Source organism: Engystomops pustulosus, chromosome 2 (genome assembly GCF_040894005.1).
Source record: "Engystomops pustulosus chromosome 2, aEngPut4.maternal, whole genome shotgun sequence".
Taxonomy (NCBI): Eukaryota; Metazoa; Chordata; class Amphibia; order Anura; family Leptodactylidae; genus Engystomops; species Engystomops pustulosus.
This window is the reverse complement of record NC_092412.1, coordinates 19,757,430-19,778,558: the sequence shown is the minus strand read 5'-3', so window position 1 is coordinate 19,778,558 and position 21,129 is coordinate 19,757,430. Positions and strand designations below refer to the sequence as shown.

The 21,129-nt window shown below is 51.2% G+C and overlaps 1 protein-coding gene across 4 annotated transcripts in view; it reads right to left on the bottom strand.

The window, feature by feature from the left end:
• Window positions 1–5,180: 5,180 nt before the first annotated feature.
• The window catches only part of KLHL35 (kelch like family member 35), a 37,162-nt gene continuing 21,213 nt past the window's right edge, over window positions 5,181–21,129 (bottom strand). For 3 of the 4 annotated variants that reach the window (XM_072133897.1, XM_072133895.1, XM_072133896.1), the window contains exons 5-8: window positions 18,432–18,620; window positions 18,041–18,229; window positions 10,578–10,756; window positions 5,181–8,025 (exon numbers count right to left, since the gene is read on the bottom strand). In XM_072133897.1, the coding sequence (XP_071989998.1) occupies window positions 8,010–8,025; window positions 10,578–10,756; window positions 18,041–18,229; window positions 18,432–18,620 (573 nt within the window). In that variant the 3' untranslated portion in view covers window positions 5,181–8,009. The other variant, XM_072133898.1, reaches the window with a different exon arrangement.

Here is a 21,129-nt window from a genome sequence, read left to right as displayed (position 1 = left end):
AGCTGTGGGTGGTGTCATTTTTTGCAACTTTTGATGGCGTTTTCATTGCTATCATTTTTAGGACTGTGCGACCTTTTGATCACTTTTTATTAATTTTTTTATATTTTCCAAAATGGCAAAAAAATTTCATTTTTGACTTTGGACGCTATTTTCCGTTACGGGGTTAAACGCAGTGAAAAACCGTTGTTATATTTTGATAGATCGAACATTTTCAGACGCGGTGATACCTAATGTGTTTATGATTTTTACTGTTTATTAATATTAATATCAGTTCTAGGGAAAGGGGGGTGATTTGAATTTTTAGGTTTTTTTATTATAATTTTTTTTTTTTAAACTTTTCTTTACTTTTACTTTTACTATTTTTCAGACTCCCTGGGGTACTTTAACCCTAGGTTGTCTGATCGATCCTACCATATACTGCCATACTGCAATATGGCAGTATATGGGGATTTTACTCCTCATTCATTACAATGTGCTAATAGCACATTGTAATGAATGGGTTAAAACGAGACAGCTTCGGGCCTTCCTGAGACCCGAAGCTGTCATGGCAACGGATCACCGCTCCCTGTGACGTCATCGGGGAGCGGCGATGCGCGGCAAGATGGCGGCGCCATCTTTTTGGAGCCTCCGGCAGCATTGCCGGCGGCGATGGCCGTGAAAGCACCCGCGATCGGTGCTACCGGTAAGCCTTTGCTGCAATATGCAGCAAAGACTTGCCGGCTATGGAGAGGGCTCGGCCCGCGAGCCCTCTCCATGCACCGGGACCCGGCGCGCGCCGTACTAGTACTAGTTTGTCCGAATCCGTCGGCCCGCCCCCCCATTTCTGTCACATGCAAGCCGGCGCCGATGGGCCAAAATCCGATCACGTGCGCCAAAAAGCCGGGGCAATTCGGCGCAAAAAGGAAATATTCGGGAAACCCGACAGAATCGCTTTTCGCGTACCCTTAGTAAATGAGCCCCAATGTGCCTTCCAGGACCCAACTGGGACTAGGAGGTTATAGCCCAGGATTGGAGTGGTGTCTTTCTAAAAGTTGTGTCAGCTGGGTAGTCACATGGGCTCTCTTCTGCCTGATGTTTATCTTCCCACACCCATCAGGGCTGACAGGAGGACTCTGTAATATGGGTGACGCAGAGCTGTAAGGATCCCCTGGGGCACTCTGATGGTAACAGCCCCAGGCTGATGGTACAGAGGTGGCCAATAATGGTAAATATGACGAGCCCAGGGACACACATAGAGATAATTCCAACTCACAGTTCTAAATTCTCAAAACTTTGCTTTATGTCTCTGTTGCAACTTCTCTTATTGTCTGAGGACTTTTGGAAGCAGCCCAGGTCCTACCAGATGGAGGCAGGGGGCAACGTGGAATGAAAAAGAGAGGATAGAAAGGGGGGATGAGAAAGGGGGAAAGAAGGAAAGCAGCATGGTAGAAAGAGAAAAGAAGGAGGGGGCAAAGGAAGGAGAAAGATGAGAGGAGGTGAGACGGGAAAGAAATAAGAAGTGAGGGGAAAACAATAAGGAAAAACAATAAGATGAAAAAAGAGATGGGGAGAAGGAACAAATAAGTAGATAAGAGCAGGCAGAGATAAACAGAAGAGAGAGATGGAATAATCTGCTGACACGCTGTAGGAATCACATAGATAAAGAAATAGATAAAAAAAAATATGAGATATTTTATATAAATTCAGTATAGTATTAATATAAGATATGAGGACTTCCCCTTTAAGTACAAGATGAATCTGTATTATCATTACTCAAAGATAATACATTTATGTAATTTCAGTCCATGTTTCCGGGGAAGATATTTCACAAACAATATTATCTATGTCCTCAGTTCCCAATGCAGATGAGTCATTGTATCTTGCAGATTCTGGATAATATCTACATCTGATTCTACATCTGTGCTTGTAAATAAAGCCTTGTGTTCAAGTCAGCAATAGAGAACATAGAGAAGTTATAAGATAGATAGATAGGAGATAGATGGATATGAGATAGATAGATAGATAGATAGATAGATAGATAGATAGATAATAGATAGATAAATAGATATGAGATATATAGATGGATATGAGATATATAGATGGATATGAGATATATAGATGGATAGTATATAGAAGACTGTTGGTCCAGCGTTTAGTCCCTTTTAGTACATGCCCAGTGTATATTCACCCTGCGTTATCACATTGGAGCTATCCCTGGTACTGAAGGCACAACACAACACTGGATCCCATCACTTACAGTAAATAAAGGGATGATGAATCTCATCCTGTAGCCCAGTGGAAATACTATTCTGTCACCATTATCAGGTGTAGGCGTTTCAATGAAAGCTTAGTGTATTAAAGAGGTCTAGAGTGGTAAAAGAGGTAATGTCAACTGCAGGGCCCCCTTTAATGAAATGGTTGGGCCCCCATTAATGAAATTAAAATGAAAAGTAGGGCCCCCCCCCCCATTAATGAAATGTCTACAGCAGAGCCCCCCTTTAGATAAATATTCCCAGCAGAGACACCTTTTAATGAAATGGGCACAGCAGAGCCCCGTCTCTGCAGGGACAATGAACAGCACTGTGTACAGAGAGCACAGCAGTGTTAGGACACCCCCCTTCCTCAAGTACACGTGAAGAGTCTACTATCCTGAAACATAAATCCACATTTCACAGTCCTGCTGCTACTAACAAAACACACAAATGTATGATTACACACCTTTTCCGGGACAATAAATAAAACTGGCTTTAATCTATATGGTCACATATTGATCCCTGATTGATCCCTTTAATGATGATTAAAATCTAATTCTGTAAGGAGAACACTGCCCACCCCCATTGATTAGGGTTTATTTATGTTGGTAACCACTTGAGCTATGAAGAGCTGCCATGCTCCTTGTGTTGGTCATGTATCTAGCAGAGCTCTTTCCTTATTTCAAGTGTTTTGTGCTAAAGAACATTCGATTGTGAGTTGCCAAGCAACCGGCAGAGAAAAACATCAAAATGAAAAGAAATCAATGAGCAGAAAAATAATAACATAACAGAGAACAAAAAATTCATCATCATCAGACATCAATAGGAGAGAAGAGCTTCTCCGTGTACAGAATGTTCCAGCTGCCTCCACTTACAGAGGACACTGCTGCAGTTACCCACTTCACCACTAGATGGCGCAAACACTGCAGCTGATTCACCACATCAATAACTACAGCGATCAAAAAATGTGATGTGTGATACAGCTGAGCTGTGTATCTAATCCTGTGATGTGGGATACAGCTGAGCTGTGTATCTAATCCTGTGATGTTGGATACAGCTGAGCTGTGTATCTAATCCTGTGATGTGTGATACTGTCTGCTGAGCTGTGTATCTAATCCTGTGATGTGGGATACAGATGAGCGGTGTATCTAATCCTGTGATGTGGGATACAGCTGATCTGTGTATCTAATCATGTTACATGTGATACAGCTGAGCTGTGTATCTAATCCTGTTATGTGTGAAACGGTCTGCTGAGCTGTGTATCTAATCATGCAATGTGTGATACTGTATGCTGAGCTGTGTATCTAAGCCTATCCTGTGTGATACAGTCTGCTGAGCTGTGTATCTAATCTTATCATGTGTGATACTGTCTGCTGAGCTGTGTAACGACTCCTATCATGTGTGATACTGTCTGCTGAGCTGTGTATCTAAGCCTATCCTGTGTGATACAGTCTGCTGAGCTGTGTATCTAATGTTATCATGTGTGATACTGTCTGCTGAGCTGTGTAACGACTCCTGTTATGTGTGATACTGTCTGCTTAGCTGTGTATCTAAGCCTATCCTGTGTGATACAGTCTGCTGAGCTGTGTATCTAATCTTATCATGTGTGATACTGTCTGCTGAGCTGTATATCTAATCCTATCCTGTGTGATACTGTCTGCTGGCTGAGCTGTGTATCTAGTCCTCTCCTGTGTGATACGTTCTGCTGATCTCTGTATCTAATCCTATCATGTTTGATACTGTCTGCTGAGCTGTGTATCTAATCCTATCCTGTGTGATACTGTCTGCTGAGCTGTGTATCTAATCCTATCCTGTGTGATACTGTCTGCTGAGCTGTGTATCTAATCCTATCCTGTGTGATACTGTCTGCTGAGCTGTGTATCTAATCCTATCCTGTGTGATACTGTCTGCTGAGCTGTGTATCTAATCCTATAATGTGTGATACTGCCTGCTGAGCTGTGTATCTAATCCTATCCTGTGTGATACTGTCTGCTGAGCTGTGTATCTAATCCTATAATGTGTGATACTGCCTGCTGAGCTGTGTATCTAATCCTATCCTGTGTGATACTGTCTGCTGAGCTGTGTATCTAATCCTATAATGTGTGATACTGCCTGCTGAGCTGTGTATCTAATCCTATCCTGTGTGATACTGTCTGCTGAGCTTTGTATCTAATCCTATCCTGTGTGATACTGTCTACTGAGCTGTGTATCTAATCATATCCTGTGTGATACTGTCTGCTGAGCTGTGTATCTAATCCTATCCTGTGTGATACTGCCTGCTGAGCTGTGTATCTAATCCTACACTGTGTGATACTACCTACTGAGCTGTGTATCTAATCGTATCCTGTGTGATACTGTTTGCTGAGCTGTGTATCTAATGCTATCCTGTGTGATACTGTCTGCTGAGCTCTGTATCTAATCCTATCCTGTGTGATAATATCTGCTAAAATGTGTATCTAATCCTATCCTGTGTGATACTGTCTGCTGAGCTGTGTATCTAATCCTATCCTGTGTGATAATATCTGCTAAAATGTGTATCTAATCCTATCCTGTGTGATACTGTCTGCTGAGCTGTTTATCTAATCCTATCCTAAGTGATACTGTCTGCTGAGCTGTGTATCTAATCCTATCCTGTGTGATACTGCCTGCTGAGCTGTGTATCTAATCCTATCCTGTGTGATACTGTCTGCTGCTCTTTGTATCTAATCCTATCCTGTGTGATACTGTCTGCTGCACTTTGTATCTAATCCTTTCCTGTGTGATACTGTCTGCCATGCTTTGTATCTAATCATATCCTGTGTGATACAGTCTACTGAGCGCTGTATCTAATCCTATCCTGTGTGATACAGTCTGCTGAGCTGTGTATCTAATCCTCTCCTGTGTGATACTGTATCATCGTTATTAGAGTCACACAGAAGTTACACGATAAGTAAAGCACAGATATACAAGTAGTTTTTCTCAGAATTTATTACTAAGGTCACAAAACACATAAAATCCATAGAAAACACATTGGGGGAGATTTATCCTAAGTCTCTTAGAACAGAACTGTTCCAGTTTCCCATGACAACCAATCAGAGCTCAGCTTTCATTTTCCCACAGCTGTTTATAAAATGAAAGCTGATCTCTGATTGGTTTCCATGGGCAACTAGAACAGTTTTACCTCAGACACTTGATAATAAATGTTCCCCATAGAATAAGTGCATATAGTGATGAGCAGGGACATAAATATATAAATAGGTTTATCTATAAGAAACACTATCAGCCCTCAGACCCGGATACTGTCCATGTAATCATCCGATACATCTTAGAAATGTGCTCTTTATCAATATCAGTACAGACGCCCCATGTTCCTGCCATCAACGGGCTTAGATTCGGCACAAGGTCCTTAAGCCCACATCCATAATGGAGAGAAATATGCGGATGTAGAAAATGTAAGAAAATAGTAAATAAATGCAAAAATGCAAATGTCACTTGACCAGAACCTCTTAAAGGGCCTTTCCACAATCACAAGTTCTTGATTTGGGGACCCCTACACATCACCCTGTTACCAGGGAGCCCTTTAAGTGTATCTGACAAATTTCTCTATTATGACAAGTTCTGCAGCTTTGTCAAATAGATTTTCTATTTCTATAGATTATTCACCATTTTGGGGAAATGTGCTTGCTGTCAGTGACTTGAAAATCTTCTCCAAATGTTTTGAAGGTAACAACCTGTGTGGGAATGTTTCTCACACTGCTGTGCTCTTAGCTCTCTGCATTGAGCTGGTCCACAACCCCTCTTCAGGTGCTCTGAGTAAGAGCTGGAGCAGAAAGAGAGCACAGCAGTGTGAGGACACATCCCATCACCCTTGGAGAAGCTACAGGCCTGGAATATAGATCTATATATCACAGTCCTGCTGCTACTAACATACCCAAATGAATAATTACACATATTTCCAGTGACAATACCTAATACAGGCTTCAAAGAGAACAAAGCACAGCAGTGGATTCTCTAGACTTGATAAACTTGTGAGGTATATGAGATCTGTAGTCATTTTCAGCCAAGTACATTCCCATTCACTGACAGTCAGCAGGGATTTTGAATATGAAATTTGTGGGAACACTGCGGAACTAGTCATGTATCATATTATATTCCATAAATCTGGAACCAAGGTGTCAGATCTGTGAATGGGAGGAGTCACTGATGAGAGTACTGGTAATGGTGGCACTCTCTGATGGGAGCACTGGTAATGATGGCACTCTCTGATGGGGCACTGGTAATGATGGCACTCTCTGATGGGAGCACTGGTAATGATGGCACTTTCTGATGGGAGCACTGGTAATGATGGCACTCTCTGATGGGAGCACTGGTAATGATGGCACTCTCTGATGGGAGCACTGGTAATGATGGCACTCTCTGGTGGGGCACTGTTAATGATGTCACTCTCTGATGGTGCACTGGTAATGATGGCACTCTCTGGTGGGGGCACTGGTAATGATGGCACTCTCTGATGGGGCACTGGTAATTATGGCACTCTCTGATGGGGCACTGGTAATGATGGCACTCCTTCATGGGGGTACTGGTAATGATGGCACTCTCTGATGGGGCACTGGTAATTATGGCATTCTCTGGTGGGGCACTGGTAATGATGACACTCTCTGGTGGGGGCACTGGTAATTATGGCACTCTCTGATGGGGGCACTGGTAATTATGGCACTCTCTGATGGGGCACTGGTAATGATGGTACTCTCTGGTGGGGGCACTGGTAATGATGGCACTCTCTGATGGGGCACTGGTAATGATGGCACTCTCTGATGGGGCACTGGTAATGATGGCACTCTCTGATGGGGGCACTGGTAATGATGGCACTCTCTGATGGTGCACTGGTAATGATGGCACTCTCTGATGGTGCACTGGTAATGGTGGCAATCTCTGATGGTGCACTGGTAATGATGGCACTCTCTGATGGGAGCGCTGGTAATGATGGCACTCTCTGGGGCACTGGTAATGGTGGCACTCTCTGATGGGAATACTGGTAATGATGGCACTCTCTAATGGGGCACTGGTAATGATAGTACTCTCTGATGGGGTACTGGTAATGATGGCACTCTCTGGTAGGGGCACTGGTAATGATGACCCTCTCTTGTGAGGGCACTCTGGCACTGGTAATAATGGCACTTTCTATGGCTGGCAGTATATCTGTAGTATATGCTGGCACTCTATGGCTGGCAGTGTATCTGTAGGATATGTTGGCACTCTATGGCTGGCAGTGTATCTGTAGGATATGTTGGCACTCTATGGCTGGCAGTGTGTATGGGAGAACTTTGGCACTCTTGGGGACACACTTTGGCTGGCACTCTGTTAGGTGCCCTGGCACTTTCAGTAGTGACACAGTTGAGTGATTGGGCTCATGTATATCAGTGGTTGTCTCATAGTGGTTGTGACATAGATTTCTAGTATTCCCCACATGTACAACATATGATGAAACTACAGGCTACAAGACAAGACACAATATATAAAACTCCACGCAATGCGCTGCCCTGAAGACGCAGCAACATAAAATTATTCACAGTTTCAGAAAATTACCAAAAAAATTATTAAATAAAGTTCCGTATCTTATAGTGAACAGAAATTACGTTCGGTGCAAGATGGTGACGCAGCCATGATAGCTGGTGCAGCGCTGCAGGGGCGGCTCCGCAGCTACAATTCCAGTTTTGGGGTCGAATACGAAAGCATTTTCCGTTCCTTCGCCATTTTCATCTCTTCCACCCAATATGTACATTTTACCTCCACAGACCGTCACACCACAGCTCTCCTGCAGACAGACATGATAATGTCAGGTACGTCATGTCCAGAAACAAAAGTGGTCTGGAGGAGGACAGAGGGGTCTGGTGGAGGAGGAGGACAGAGGAGTCTGGAGGAGGAGGACAGAGGAGTCTGGAGGAGGAGGACAGAGGGGTCTGGAGGAGGAGGACAGAGGGGTCTGGAGGAGGACAGAGGGGTCTGGAGGAGAGGAGGACAGAAGGGTGTGGAGGAGGAAGAGGACAGAGGGGCCTCTCTGATGGGGCACTGGTAATTATGGCATTCTCTGGTGGGGCACTGGTAATGATGACACTCTCTGGTGGGGGCACTGGTAATTATGGCACTCTCTGATGGGGGCACTGGTAATTATGGCACTCTCTGATGGGGGCACTGGTAATGATGGTACTCTCTGGTGGGGGCACTGGTAATGATGGCACTCTCTGATGGGGCACTGGTAATGATGGCACTCTCTGATGGGGCACTGGTAATGATGGCACTCTCTGATGGGGCACTGGTAATGATGACACTCTCTGATGGGAACTCTGGTAATGATGGCACTCTCTGATGGGGCACTGGTAATGATGGCACTCTCTGATGGGGCACTGGTAGTGATGGCACTCTCTGATGGGAGCACTGGTAATGATGGCACTCTCTGATGGGGCACCGGTAATGATGGTACTCTCTGATGGGAGCGCTGGTAATGATGGCACTCTCTGGTGGGGGCACTGGTAGTGATGGCGCACTCTCTGATGGGGCACTGGTAATGATGGCACTCTCTGATGGGAGCACTGGTAATGATGGCACTCTCTGGTGGGGGCACTGGTAATGATGGCACTCTCTGATGGGGCACTGGTAATGATGGCACTCTCTGATGGGAGCGCTGGTAATGATGGCACTCTCTGGTGGGGGCAATGGTAGTGATGGCACTTTCTGATGGGGCACTGGTAATGATGGCACTCTCTCATGGGGCACTGGTAATGATGACACTCTCTGATGGGAACTCTGGTAATGATGGCACTCTCTGATGGGAGCGCTGGTAATGATGGAACTCTCTGATGGAGCACTGGTAATGATGGCACTCTCTGATGGGAGCACTGGTAATGATGGCACTCTCTGGGGCACTGGTAATGATGGCACTCTCTGATGGAGCACTGGTAATGATGGCACTCTCTGATGGGAGCACTGGTAATGATGGCACTCTCTGGGGCACTGGTAATGATGGCACTCTCTGATGGGGCACTGGTAATGATGGCACTCTCTGATGGGGCACTGTTAATGATGGCACTCTCTGATGGGGCACTGGTAATGATGGCATTCTCTGATGGGAGCACTGGTAATGATGGCACTCTCTGGGGCACTGGTAATGATGGCACTCTCTGATGGGGCACTGGTAATGATGGCACTCTCTGATGGGGCACTGTTAATGATGGCACTCTCTGATGGGGCACTGTTAATGATGGCACTCTCTGATGGGGCACTGGAAATGATGGCACTTTCTAATGGGAGCAGTGGTAGTGATGGCACTCTCTGATGGGGCACTGGTAATGATGGCACTCTCTGATGGGGCACTGGAAATGATGGCACTTTCTAATGGGAGCAGTGGTAATGATGGCACTCTCTGATGGGGCACTGGTAATGATGGTACTCTCTGATGGGGCACTGGTAATGATGGCACTCTCTGATGGGAGCACTGGTAATGATGGCACTCTCTGATGGGGCACTGGTAATGATGGCACTCTCTGATGGGAGCACTGGTAATGATGGCACTCTCTGATGGGGGCACTGGTAATGATGGCACTCTCTGATGGTGCACTGGTAATGATGGCACTCTCTGATGGTGCACTGGTAATGGTGGCAATCTCTGATGGTGCACTGGTAATGATGGCACTCTCTGATGGGAGCGCTGGTAATGATGGCACTCTCTGGGGCACTGGTAATGGTGGCACTCTCTGATGGGAATACTGGTAATGATGGCACTCTCTAATGGGGCACTGGTAATGATAGTACTCTCTGATGGGGTACTGGTAATGATGGCACTCTCTGGTAGGGGCACTGGTAATGATGACCCTCTCTTGTGAGGGCACTCTGGCACTGGTAATAATGGCACTTTCTATGGCTGGCAGTATATCTGTAGTATATGCTGGCACTCTATGGCTGGCAGTGTATCTGTAGGATATGTTGGCACTCTATGGCTGGCAGTGTATCTGTAGGATATGTTGGCACTCTATGGCTGGCAGTGTGTATGGGAGAACTTTGGCACTCTTGGGGACACACTTTGGCTGGCACTCTGTTAGGTGCCCTGGCACTTTCAGTAGTGACACAGTTGAGTGATTGGGCTCATGTATATCAGTGGTTGTCTCATAGTGGTTGTGACATAGATTTCTAGTATTCCCCACATGTACAACATATGATGAAACTACAGGCTACAAGACAAGACACAATATATAAAACTCCACGCAATGCGCTGCCCTGAAGACGCAGCAACATAAAATTATTCACAGTTTCAGAAAATTACCAAAAAAATTATTAAATAAAGTTCCGTATCTTATAGTGAACAGAAATTACGTTCGGTGCAAGATGGTGACGCAGCCATGATAGCTGGTGCAGCGCTGCAGGGGCGGCTCCGCAGCTACAATTCCAGTTTTGGGGTCGAATACGAAAGCATTTTCCGTTCCTTCGCCATTTTCATCTCTTCCACCCAATATGTACATTTTACCTCCACAGACCGTCACACCACAGCTCTCCTGCAGACAGACATGATAATGTCAGGTACGTCATGTCCAGAAACAAAAGTGGTCTGGAGGAGGACAGAGGGGTCTGGTGGAGGAGGAGGACAGAGGAGTCTGGAGGAGGAGGACAGAGGAGTCTGGAGGAGGAGGACAGAGGGGTCTGGAGGAGGAGGACAGAGGGGTCTGGAGGAGGACAGAGGGGTCTGGAGGAGAGGAGGACAGAAGGGTGTGGAGGAGGAAGAGGACAGAGGGGCCTGGAGGAGGAGGACGAGGACAGAGGGGCCTGGAGGAGGAGGAGGAGGAGGACAGATGCATCTAGTGGAGGAGGAGGACAGAGGAGTCTGGAGGAGGAGGACAGAGGAGTCTGGAGGAGAAGGACAGAGGGGTCTGGAGGAGGAGGACAGAGGGGTCAGGGGGAGGAGGACAGAGGAGTCTGGAGGAGGAGGAGGACAGAGGTGTCTGGAGGAGGAGGACAGAGGGGTCTGGAGGAGGAGGACAGAGGAGTCTTGAGGAGGAGGAGGACATAGGGGTCTGGAGGAGGAGGACAGAGGGGTCTGGAGGAGGAGGACAGAGGGGTCTGGGGGAGGAGGAGGACAGAGGGGTCTGGAGGAGGAGGAGGACATAGGGGTCTGGAGGAGGAGGACAGAGGGGTCTGGAGGAGGAGGAGGACAGAGGGGTCTGGAGGAGGAGGAGGACATAGGGGTCTGGAGGAGGAGGACAGAGGGGTCTGGAGGAGGAGGACAGAGGGGTCTGGGGGAGGAGGAGGACAGAGGGGTCTGGAGGAGGAGGAGGACATAGGGGTCTGGAGGAGGAGGACAGAGGGGTCTGGAGGAGGAGGAGGACAGAGGGGTCTGGAGGAGGAGGAGGACAGAGGGGTCTGGAGGAGAGGAGGACAGAGGAGTCTGGAGGAGGAGGACCGAGGGGTCTGGAGGAGGAGGACAGAGGGGTCAGGGGGAGGAGGACAGAGGGGTCAGGGGGAGGAGGAGGACAGAGGGGTCTGGAGGAGGAGGAGGAGGACAGAGGGGTCTGGAGGAGAGGAGGACAGAGGAGTCTGGAGGAGGAGGACAGAGGGGTCTGGAGGAGGAGGACAGAGGGGTCAGGGGGAGGAGGACAGAGGGGTCAGGGGGAGGAGGACAGAGGGGTCAGGGGGAGGAGGAGGACAGAGGGGTCAGGGGGAGGAGGAGGACAGAGGGGTCTGGAGGAGAGGAGGACAGAAGAGTCTTGAGGAGGACAGAGGAGTCTGGAGGAGGAGGAGGACAGAGGGGTCTGGAGGAGAGGAGGACAGAGGGGTCTGGAGGAGAGGAAGACAGAGGGGTCTGGGGGAGGAGGACAGAGGGGTCAGGGGGAGGAGGACAGAGGGGTCTGGAGAAGGAGGAGGACAGAGGGGTCTGGAGGAGAGGAAGACAGAGGGGTCTGGGGGAGGAGGACAGAGGGGTCAGGGGGAGGAGGACAGAGGGGTCTGGAGGAGGAGGACAGTGGGGTCTGGAGGAAGAGGAGGACAGAGGAGTCTGGAGGAGGAGGACAGAGGGGTCTGGAGGAGGAGGACAAATGGGTCTGGAGGAGAGGAGGACAGAGGAGTCTGGAGGAGGAGGACAGAGGAGTCTGGAGGAGGAGGACAGAGGGGTCTGGAGGAGGAGGACAAATGGGTCTGGAGGAGAGGAGGACAGAGGAGTCTGGAGGAGGGGGACAGAGGGGTCTGGAGGAGGAGGACAGAGGGGTCTGGAGGAGGAGGAGGACAGAGGGGTCTGGAGGAGGAGGACAGAGGGGTCTGGAGGAGGAGGAGGACAGAGGGGTCCGGAGGAGGAGGACAGAGGGGTCTGGAGGAGAGGAGGACAGAGGGGTCTGGAGGAGGAGGAGGACAGAGGAGTCTGGAGGAGGAGAGGACAGAGGGGTCTGGAGGAGGAGGAGGACAGAGGGGTCTGGAGGATAGGAGGACAGAAGGGTGTGGAGGAGGAGGATAGAGGAGTCTGGAGGAGGAGGAGGACAGAGGGGTCTGGAGGAGGACAGAGGGGTCTGGATGAGAGCACAGAGGGGTCTGGAGGAGGAGGACAGAGGGGTCTGGAGGAGAGGAGGACAGAAGGGTCTGGAGGAGGAAGAGGACAGAGGGGTCTGGAGGAGGAGGACAGAGGGGTCAGGGGGAGGAGGAAGACATAGGGGTCTGGAGGAAGAGGAGGACAGAGGAGTCTGGAGGAGGAGAGGACAGAGGAGTCTGGAGGAAGAGGAGGACAGAGGGGTCTGGAGGAAGAGGAGGACAGAGGAATCTGGAGGAGGAGGAGGACAGAGGGGTCTGGAGGAGAGGAAGACAGAGGGGTCTGGGGGAGGAGGACAGAGGGGTCAGGGGGATGAGGACAGAGGGGTCTGGATGAGAGGAAGACAGAGGAATCTGGAGGAGGAGGAGGACAGAGGGGTCTGGAGGAGAGGAGGACAGTGGGGTCTGGAGGAAGAGGAGGACAGAGGAGTCTGGAGGAGTAGGACAGAGGGGTCTGGAGGAGGAGGACAGATTAGTCTGGAGAAGGAGGACAGAGGAGTCTGGAGAAGGAGGACAGAGGAGTCTAGAGGAGGCGGAGGAGGACAGATGCATCTAGTGGAGGAGGAGGATAGAGGGGTCTGGAGGAGAGGAGGACAGAGGGGTCTGGAGGAGGAGGAGGACAGAGGGGTCTGGAGGAGAGGAGGACAGAGGAGTCTGGAGGAGAGGAGGACAGAGGGGTCTGGAGGAGGAGGACAGAGGGGTCAGGGGGAGGAGGACAGAGGGGTCAGGGGGAGGAGGAGGACAGAGGGGTCAGGGGGAGGAGGAGGACAGAGGGGTCTGGAGGAGAGGAGGACAGAAGAGTCTTGAGGAGGACAGAGGAGTCTGGAGGAGGAGGAGGACAGAGGGGTCTGGAGGAGGAGGAGGACAGAGGGGTCTGGAGGAGGAGGAGGACAGAGGGGTCTGGAGGAGGAGGAGGACAGAGGAATCTGGAGGAGGAGGAGGACAGAGGGGTCTGGAGGAGGAGGAGGACAGAGGGGTCTGGAGGAGGAGGACAGAGGGGTCTGGAGGAGGAGGAGGACAGAGGGGTCTGGAGGAGAGGAAGACAGAGGGGTCTGGGGGAGGAGGACAGAGGGGTCAGGGGGATGAGGACAGAGGGGTCTGGATGAGAGGAAGACAGAGGGGTCTGGAGGAAGAGGAGGACAGAGGGGTCTGGAGGAGAGGAGGACAGTGGGGTCTGGAGGAAGAGGAGGACAGAGGAGTCTGGAGGAGGAGGACAGAGGGGTCTGGAGGAGGAGGACAAATGGGTCTGGAGGAGAGGAGGACAGAGGAGTCTGGAGGAGGGGGACAGAGGGGTCTGGAGGAGGAGGACAGAGGAGTCTGGAGGAGGAGGACAGAGGAGTCTGGAGGAGGGGGACAGAGGGGTCTGGAGGAGAGGAGGGCAGAGGAGTCTGGAGGAGGAGGAGGACAGAGGGGTCTGGAGGAGGAGGGCAGAGGGGTCTGGAGGAGGAGGAGGACAGAGGGGTCTGGAGGATAGGAGGACAGAAGGGTGTGGAGGAGGAGGATAGAGGAGTCTGGAGGAGGAGGAGGACAGAGGGGTCTGGAGGAGGACAGAGGGGTCTGGAAGAGAGCACAGAGGGGTCTGGAGGAGGACAGAGGGGTCTGGAGGAGGAGGACAGAGGGGTCTGGAGGAGGACAGAGGGGTCTGGAGGAGAGGAGGACAGAAGGGTGTGGAGGAGGAAGAGGACAGAGGGGCCTGGAGGAGGAGGACAGAGGGGCCTGGAGGAGGAGGAGGAGGAGGACAGATGCATCTAGTGGAGGAGGAGGACAGAGGGGTCTGGAGGAGGAGGAGGATGGAGGGGTCTGGAGAAGAGGAGGACAGAGGGGTCTGGAGGAGGAGGAGGACAGAGGGGTCTGGAGGAGGAGGACAGAGGGGTCTGGAGAAGAGGAGGACAGAGGGGTCTGGAGGAGGAGGAGGACAGAGGGGTCTGGAGGAGGAGGATAGAGGAGTCTGGAGGAGGAGGAGGACAGAGGGGTCTGGAAGAGAGCACAGAGGGGTCTGGAGGAGGAGGACAAATGGGTCTGGAGGAGGAGGAGGACAGAGGGGTCTGGAGGAGGAGGACAGAGGGGTCTGGAGGAGGAGGACAGAGGGGTCTGGAGGAGGAGGAGGACAGAGGAGTCTGGAGGAGGAGGAGGAGGACAGATGGGTCTGGAGGAGGAGGAGGACAGAGGGGTCTGGAGGAGAGGAGGACAGAGGGGCCTGGAGGAGGAGGACAGATGCATCTAGTGGAGGAGGAGGACAGAGGGGCCTGGAGGAGGAGGAGGAGGACAGATGCATCTAGTGGAGGAGGACAGAGGGGTCTGGAGGAGGAGGAAGACAGAGGGGTCTGGAGGAGGAGGACAGAGGGGTCTGGAGGAGGAGAGGACAGAGGGGTCTGGAGGAGGAGGACAGAGGAGTCTGGAGGAGGAGGACAGAGGGGTCTGGAGGAGGAGAGGACAGAGGGGTCTGGTGGAGGAGGAGGACAGAGGGGTCTGGAGGAGGAGGACAGAGGAGTCTGGAGGAGGAGGACAGAGGGGTCTGGAGGAGGAGGACAGAGGGGTCTGGTGGAGGAGGAGGACAGAGGGGTCTGGAGGAGGAGGACAGAGGAGTCTGGAGGAGGAGGACAGAGGGGTCTGGAGGAGGACAGAGGGGTCTGGAGGAGGAGGACAGAGGGGTCTGGAGGAGGAGGACAGAGGGGTCTGGAGGAGGAGGAGGACAGAGGGGTCTGGAGGAGAGGAGGACAAAAGGGTGTGGAGGAGGAGGAGGACAGAGGGGCCTGGAGGAGGAGGAGGACATATGCATCTAGTGGAGGAGGAGAACAGAGGGGTCTGGAGGAGGAGGAGGAGGAGGACAGATGGGTCTGGAGGAGGAGGACAGAGGGGTCTGGAGGAGAGGAGGACAGAGGGGTCTGGTGGAGGAGGACAGAGGAGTCTGGTGGAGGAGGAGGACAGAGGGGTCTGGAGGAGGAGGAGGACAGAGGGGTCTGGAGGAGGAGGAGGACAGAGGAGTCTGGAGGAGGAGGAGGACAGAGGAGTCTGGAGGAGGAGGACAGAGGGGTCTGGTGGAGGACAGAGGGGTCTGGAGGAGGAGGACAGAGGAGTCTGGAGGAGGAGGACAGAGGGGTCTGGAGGAGAGGAGGACAGAGGAGTCTGGTGGAGGAGGACAGAGGAGTCTGGTGGAGGAGGAGGACAGAGGGGTCTGGAGGAGGAGGACAGAGGGGTCTGGAGGAGGAGGACAGAGGGGTCTGGAGGAGGAGGACAGAGGGGTCTGGAGGAGGAGGACAGAGGGGTCTGGAGGAGGAGGACAGAGGGGTCTGGAGGAAGAGGACAGAGGGGTCTGGAGGAGGAGGAGGACGGGGACAGATGCATCTAGTGGAGGAGGAAGATAGAGGGGTCTGGAGGAGAGGAGGACAGAGGGGTCTGGAGGAGGAGGAAGACAGAGGGGTCTGGAGGAGGAGGACAGAGGGGTCTGGAGGAGAGGAGGACAAAGGGGTCTGGAGGAGGAGGAGGACAGAGGAGTCTGGAGGAGGAGGACAGAGGGGTCTGGTGGAGGAGGAGGACAGAGGGGTCTGGAGGAGGAGGACAGAGGAGTCTGGAGGAGGAGGACAGAGGGGTCTGGAGGAGGAGGACAGAGGGGTCTGGAGGAGGAGGAGGAGGACAGAGGGGTCTGGAGGAGGAGGAGGACAGAGGGGTCTGGAGGAGGAGGACAGAGGGGTCTGGAGGAGGAGGAGGAGGACAGAGGGGTCTGGAGGAGAGGAGGACAAAAGGGTGTGGAGGAGGAGGAGGACAGAGGGGCCTGGAGGAGGAGGAGGACATATGCATCTAGTGGAGGAGGAGAACAGAGGGGTCTGGAGGAGGAGGAGGACAGATGGGTCTGGAGGAGGAGGACAGAGGGGTCTGGAGGAGAGGAGGACAGAGGGGTCTGGTGGAGGAGGACAGAGGAGTCTGGTGGAGGAGGAGGACAGAGGGGTCTGGTGGAGGACAGAGGGGTCTGGAGGAGGAGGACAGAGGAGTCTGGAGGAGGAGGACAGAGGAGTCTGGAGGAGAGGAGGACAGAGGAGTCTGGTGGAGGAGGAGGACAGAGGGGTCTGGAGGAGGAGGACAGAGGAGTCTGGAGGAGGAGGACAGAGGAGTCTGGAGGAGGAGGACAGAGGGGTCTGGAGGAGGAGGACAGAGGGGTCTGGAGGAGGACAGAGGGGTCTGGAGGAGGAGGACAGAGGGGTCTGGAGGAGGAGGACAGAGGGGTCTGGAGGAAGAGGACAAAAGGGTCTGGAGGAGGAGGAGGACGGGGACAGATGCATCTAGTGGAGGAGGAAGATAGAGGGGTCTGGTGGAGGAGGAGGACAGAGGAGTCTGGAGAAGGAGGACAGATTAGTCTGGAGAAGGAGGACAGAGGAGTCTGGAGAAGGAGGACAGAGGAGTCTAGAGGAGGCGGAGGAGGACAGATGCATCTAGTGGAGGAGGAGGATAGAGGGGTCTGGAGGAGAGGAGGACAGAGGGGTCTGGTGGAGGAGGAGGACAGAGGAGTCTGGAGGAGGACAGAGTGGTCTGGAAGAGGAAGGCAGAGGAGTCTGGAGAAGGAGGACAGAGGAGTCTGGAGGAGGACAGAGTGGTCTGGAAGAGGAAGGCAGAGGAGTCTGGAGAAGGAGGAGTATAGAGGAGGACAGAGGAGCCTGGAGGAGGAGGAGTATAGAGGAGACTGGAGGAGGACAGAGGGGTCTGGAGGAGAGGAGGACAGAGGATGGAGGACAGAGAGTCTGGTGAAGGAGGAGGATATTGTAGGCTGAAGATGGAGGACAGCGAGGTCTGGGGGAGGAAGACAGAAGGGTCTGGAGGAGGTAATAGAAAAGTGTTGGAAAGAGAGAGGGGTCTTGTGGGAAATAAGGAGCCTGGAGCCTAAAGTGGGTTTCTATTGATCTCATACTTTTCACAGTTTCAGGAATTATAAATTAAATGGATTTCAGAATTGTAATGTTCCGTGTGTGGAATGCAGACAGATGGAGGAGGAATCAGGAAGTGTCTGGTGACATTGTATCAGTAACACCGAGCTGGTTTATCCTCCTCTACCGCTATCTGATCGCTTATCATTATAACATTTACAGATACAACATGATCTGTGACTTTTTCAAATGTTGGGGAAGCTTTTGGGTAAAATACCATTAGGTAAAAGAGTAGGAACAAATTTATGGAGTAACAGTAAACACTTTTATCTAGTATTCTATAGGGGGCGCCATGTTATGGTTAGGTAGTATGGGGTCTGGGAATTGAGGTCACCCTCCACATATGATACTCACCAGCGCTCCGGGCAGACAGGCCACTTCACTCCATACATCTGTCTTAGGGTTGTAACAGAAGATTGTGCTGAGGAGACCCCCGACCACATACACCAGACCGTCCAGCTCCACGGCATTAATGCATCTCTGGGAGAACGGTGATGGGGTCTTATACGTCCATGTGTCAGCCTCAGGGTCATAACACTGCACCTGAATGGGTTAATATTGAGGAATTAGATCCAAACCGCAAGACCATAGTATTGTCTATTATAAAATGCCCCACTACTGCCCCCATCGTGTTACATTTTAATGATACAACTGCTTTCTGTGGCTTGTAAGGAGTTAGGACCTGACGGTAATGACTACCTCCACCACCTACAGAATATAACACATTGGAAACAAAGTCCTATACCTTATCTGTGTTCCCATAATCCTCCACTGCTCCTCCGATGACATACAGCTTGTTCATGCAGGAGACAACGGCGGCCGAGCTCACGGCCTCCAACATGGGGGTCACCGGGGACCAGGTGTTGGTGAAGGAGTTGTATCTATCCACCGTAGACAACCTCTTCACCCCATCAAAGCCACCGACAGCGTAGATCTGGAGAACATATGTGGTCGTTACTTATTAGATTTCTCTTATACTGTAGGTTAAAATTCCCAAACATTTTGAAGATCTCTGCTTGCTTTCTTTAAACGGAAGAACTCTAAGTTGGAATTCAGAGACTAAATATTTGGTTAGCTCCAGATGGGTGCATTCAGTCTGTGAAATATGCTACAATAGAGTCCGCATAAACCAGAGTCCTGCTACAATAGAGTCCCGCTACAACAGTCCTGCTACAACAGAGTCCTGCTACAACAGAGTCCGGCTACAACAGAGTCCGGCTACAACAGAGTCTTGCTACAACAGAGTCCTGCTACAACAGAGTCCTCCTACAACAGAGTCCTGCTACAACAGAGTCCTCCTACAACAGAGTCCTCCTACAACAGAGTCCTGCTACAACAGAGTCCGGCTACAACAGAGTCCTGCTACAACAGAGTCTTGCTACAACAGAGTCCTCCTACAACAGAGTCCTGCTACAACAGAGTCCGGCTACAACAGAGTCCGGCTACAACAGAGTCCGGCTACAACAGAGTCCGGCTACAACAGAGTCCGGCTACAACAGAGTCCTGCTACAACAGAGTCCTGCTACAATAGAGTCCCGCTACAACAAGAGTCCCGCTACAACAAGAGTCCCGCTACAACAGAGTCCCCCTACAACAGAGTCCCCCTACAACAAGAGTCCCGCTACAACAAGAGTCCTGCAACAACAAGAGTCCTGCTACAACAGACTCCTCCTACAATAGAGTCCTTATAAAAAAGAGCGCCACTACAACAGAGTCCTGCTACAACAGAGTCCCATTACAATAAAGTCCTGCTACAATAGAGTCCTGCTACAACAGAGTCCTCCTACAATAGAGTCCTGCTACAGCAGAGTCCTCCTACAACATAGTCCTGCTGCAACAGAGTCCTGCTACAATAGAGTCCCGCTACAACAGAGTCCCGCTACAACAGAGTCCCGCTACAACAGAGTCCCGCTACAACAGAGTCCCGCTACAACAGAGTCCCGCTACAACAGAGTCCCGCTACAACAGAGTCCCGCTACAACAGAGTCCCGCTACAACAGAGTCCGTCTACAATAGAGTCCTCATAAACCAGAGTCCTCATAAACCAGAGTCCTGCTACAATAGAGTCCTGCTACAATAGAGTCCGGCTACAACAGAGTCCTGCTACAACAGAGTCCTGCTACAACAGAGTCCCCCTACAACAGAGTCCTCCTACAACAGAGTCCCGCTACAATAAAGTCCTGCTACAACAGAGTCCTGCTACAACAGAGTCCTGCTACAACAGAGTCCTGTTACAACAGAGTCCTGTTACAACAGAGTCCTGCTACAATAAGAGTCCTGCTACAACAGACTCCTCCTACAATAGAGTCCTGCTACAATAGAGTCCCACTACAATAAAGTCCTGCTACAATAGAGTCCTGCTACAATAGAGTCTTGTTACAATAGAGTCCTGTTACAACAAAGTCCTATTACAACAGAGTCCTGCTACAATAGAGTCCTCATAAACCAGAGTCCTGCTACAACAGGGTCCCTCTACAACAGAGTCCTGCTACAACAGAGTCCTGCTACAACAGAGTCCCGCTACAATAGAGTCCCGCTACAAAAGAGCCCCGCTACAAAAGAGCCCCGCTACAACAGAGTCCCGCTACAACAGAGTCCCGCTACAACAGAGTCCCGCTACAACAGAGTCCCGCTACAACAGAGTCCCGCTACAACAGAGTCCCGCTACAACAGAGTCCCGCTACAACAGAGTCCTCCTACAATAGAGTCCTGCTACAGCAGAGTCCTCCTACAACAGAGTCCTGCTGCAATAGAGTCCTGCTGCAATAGAGTCCTGCTACGATAGAGTCCCGCTACAACAGAGTCCCGCTACAACAGAGTCCCGCTACAATAGAGTCCCGCTACAACAGAGTCCTGCTACAACAGAGTCCCGCTACAACAGAGTCCCGCTACAACAGAGTCCCGCTACAGCAGAGTCCCGCTACAACAGAGTCCCGCTACAACAGAGTCCCGCTACAACAGAGTCCTCCTACAATAGAGTCCTGCTACAGCAGAGTCTTCCTACAACAGAGTCCTGCTGCAATAGAGTCCTGCTGCAATAGAGTCCTGCTACGATAGAGTCCCGCTACAACAGAGTCCCGCTACAACAGAGTCCCGCTACAACAGAGTCCCGCTGCAATAGAGTCCTGCTACAATAGAGTCCTGCTGCAACAGAGTCCCGCTGCAATAGAATCCCGCTGCAATAGAGTCCTGCTACAATAGAGTCCTCATAAACCAGAGTCCTGCTACAACAGAGTCCTGCTACGACAAAGTCCTGCTACAATAGAGTCCCACTACAACAGAGTCCTCCAACAATACAGTCCCGCTGCAATAGAGTCCTGCTACAATAGAGTCCTGCTACAACAGAGTCCTCCTACAACAGAGTCCTGCTGCAATAGAGTCCTGCTGCAATAGAGTCCTGCTGCAATAGAGTCCTGCTGCAATAGAGTCCTCATAAACCAGAG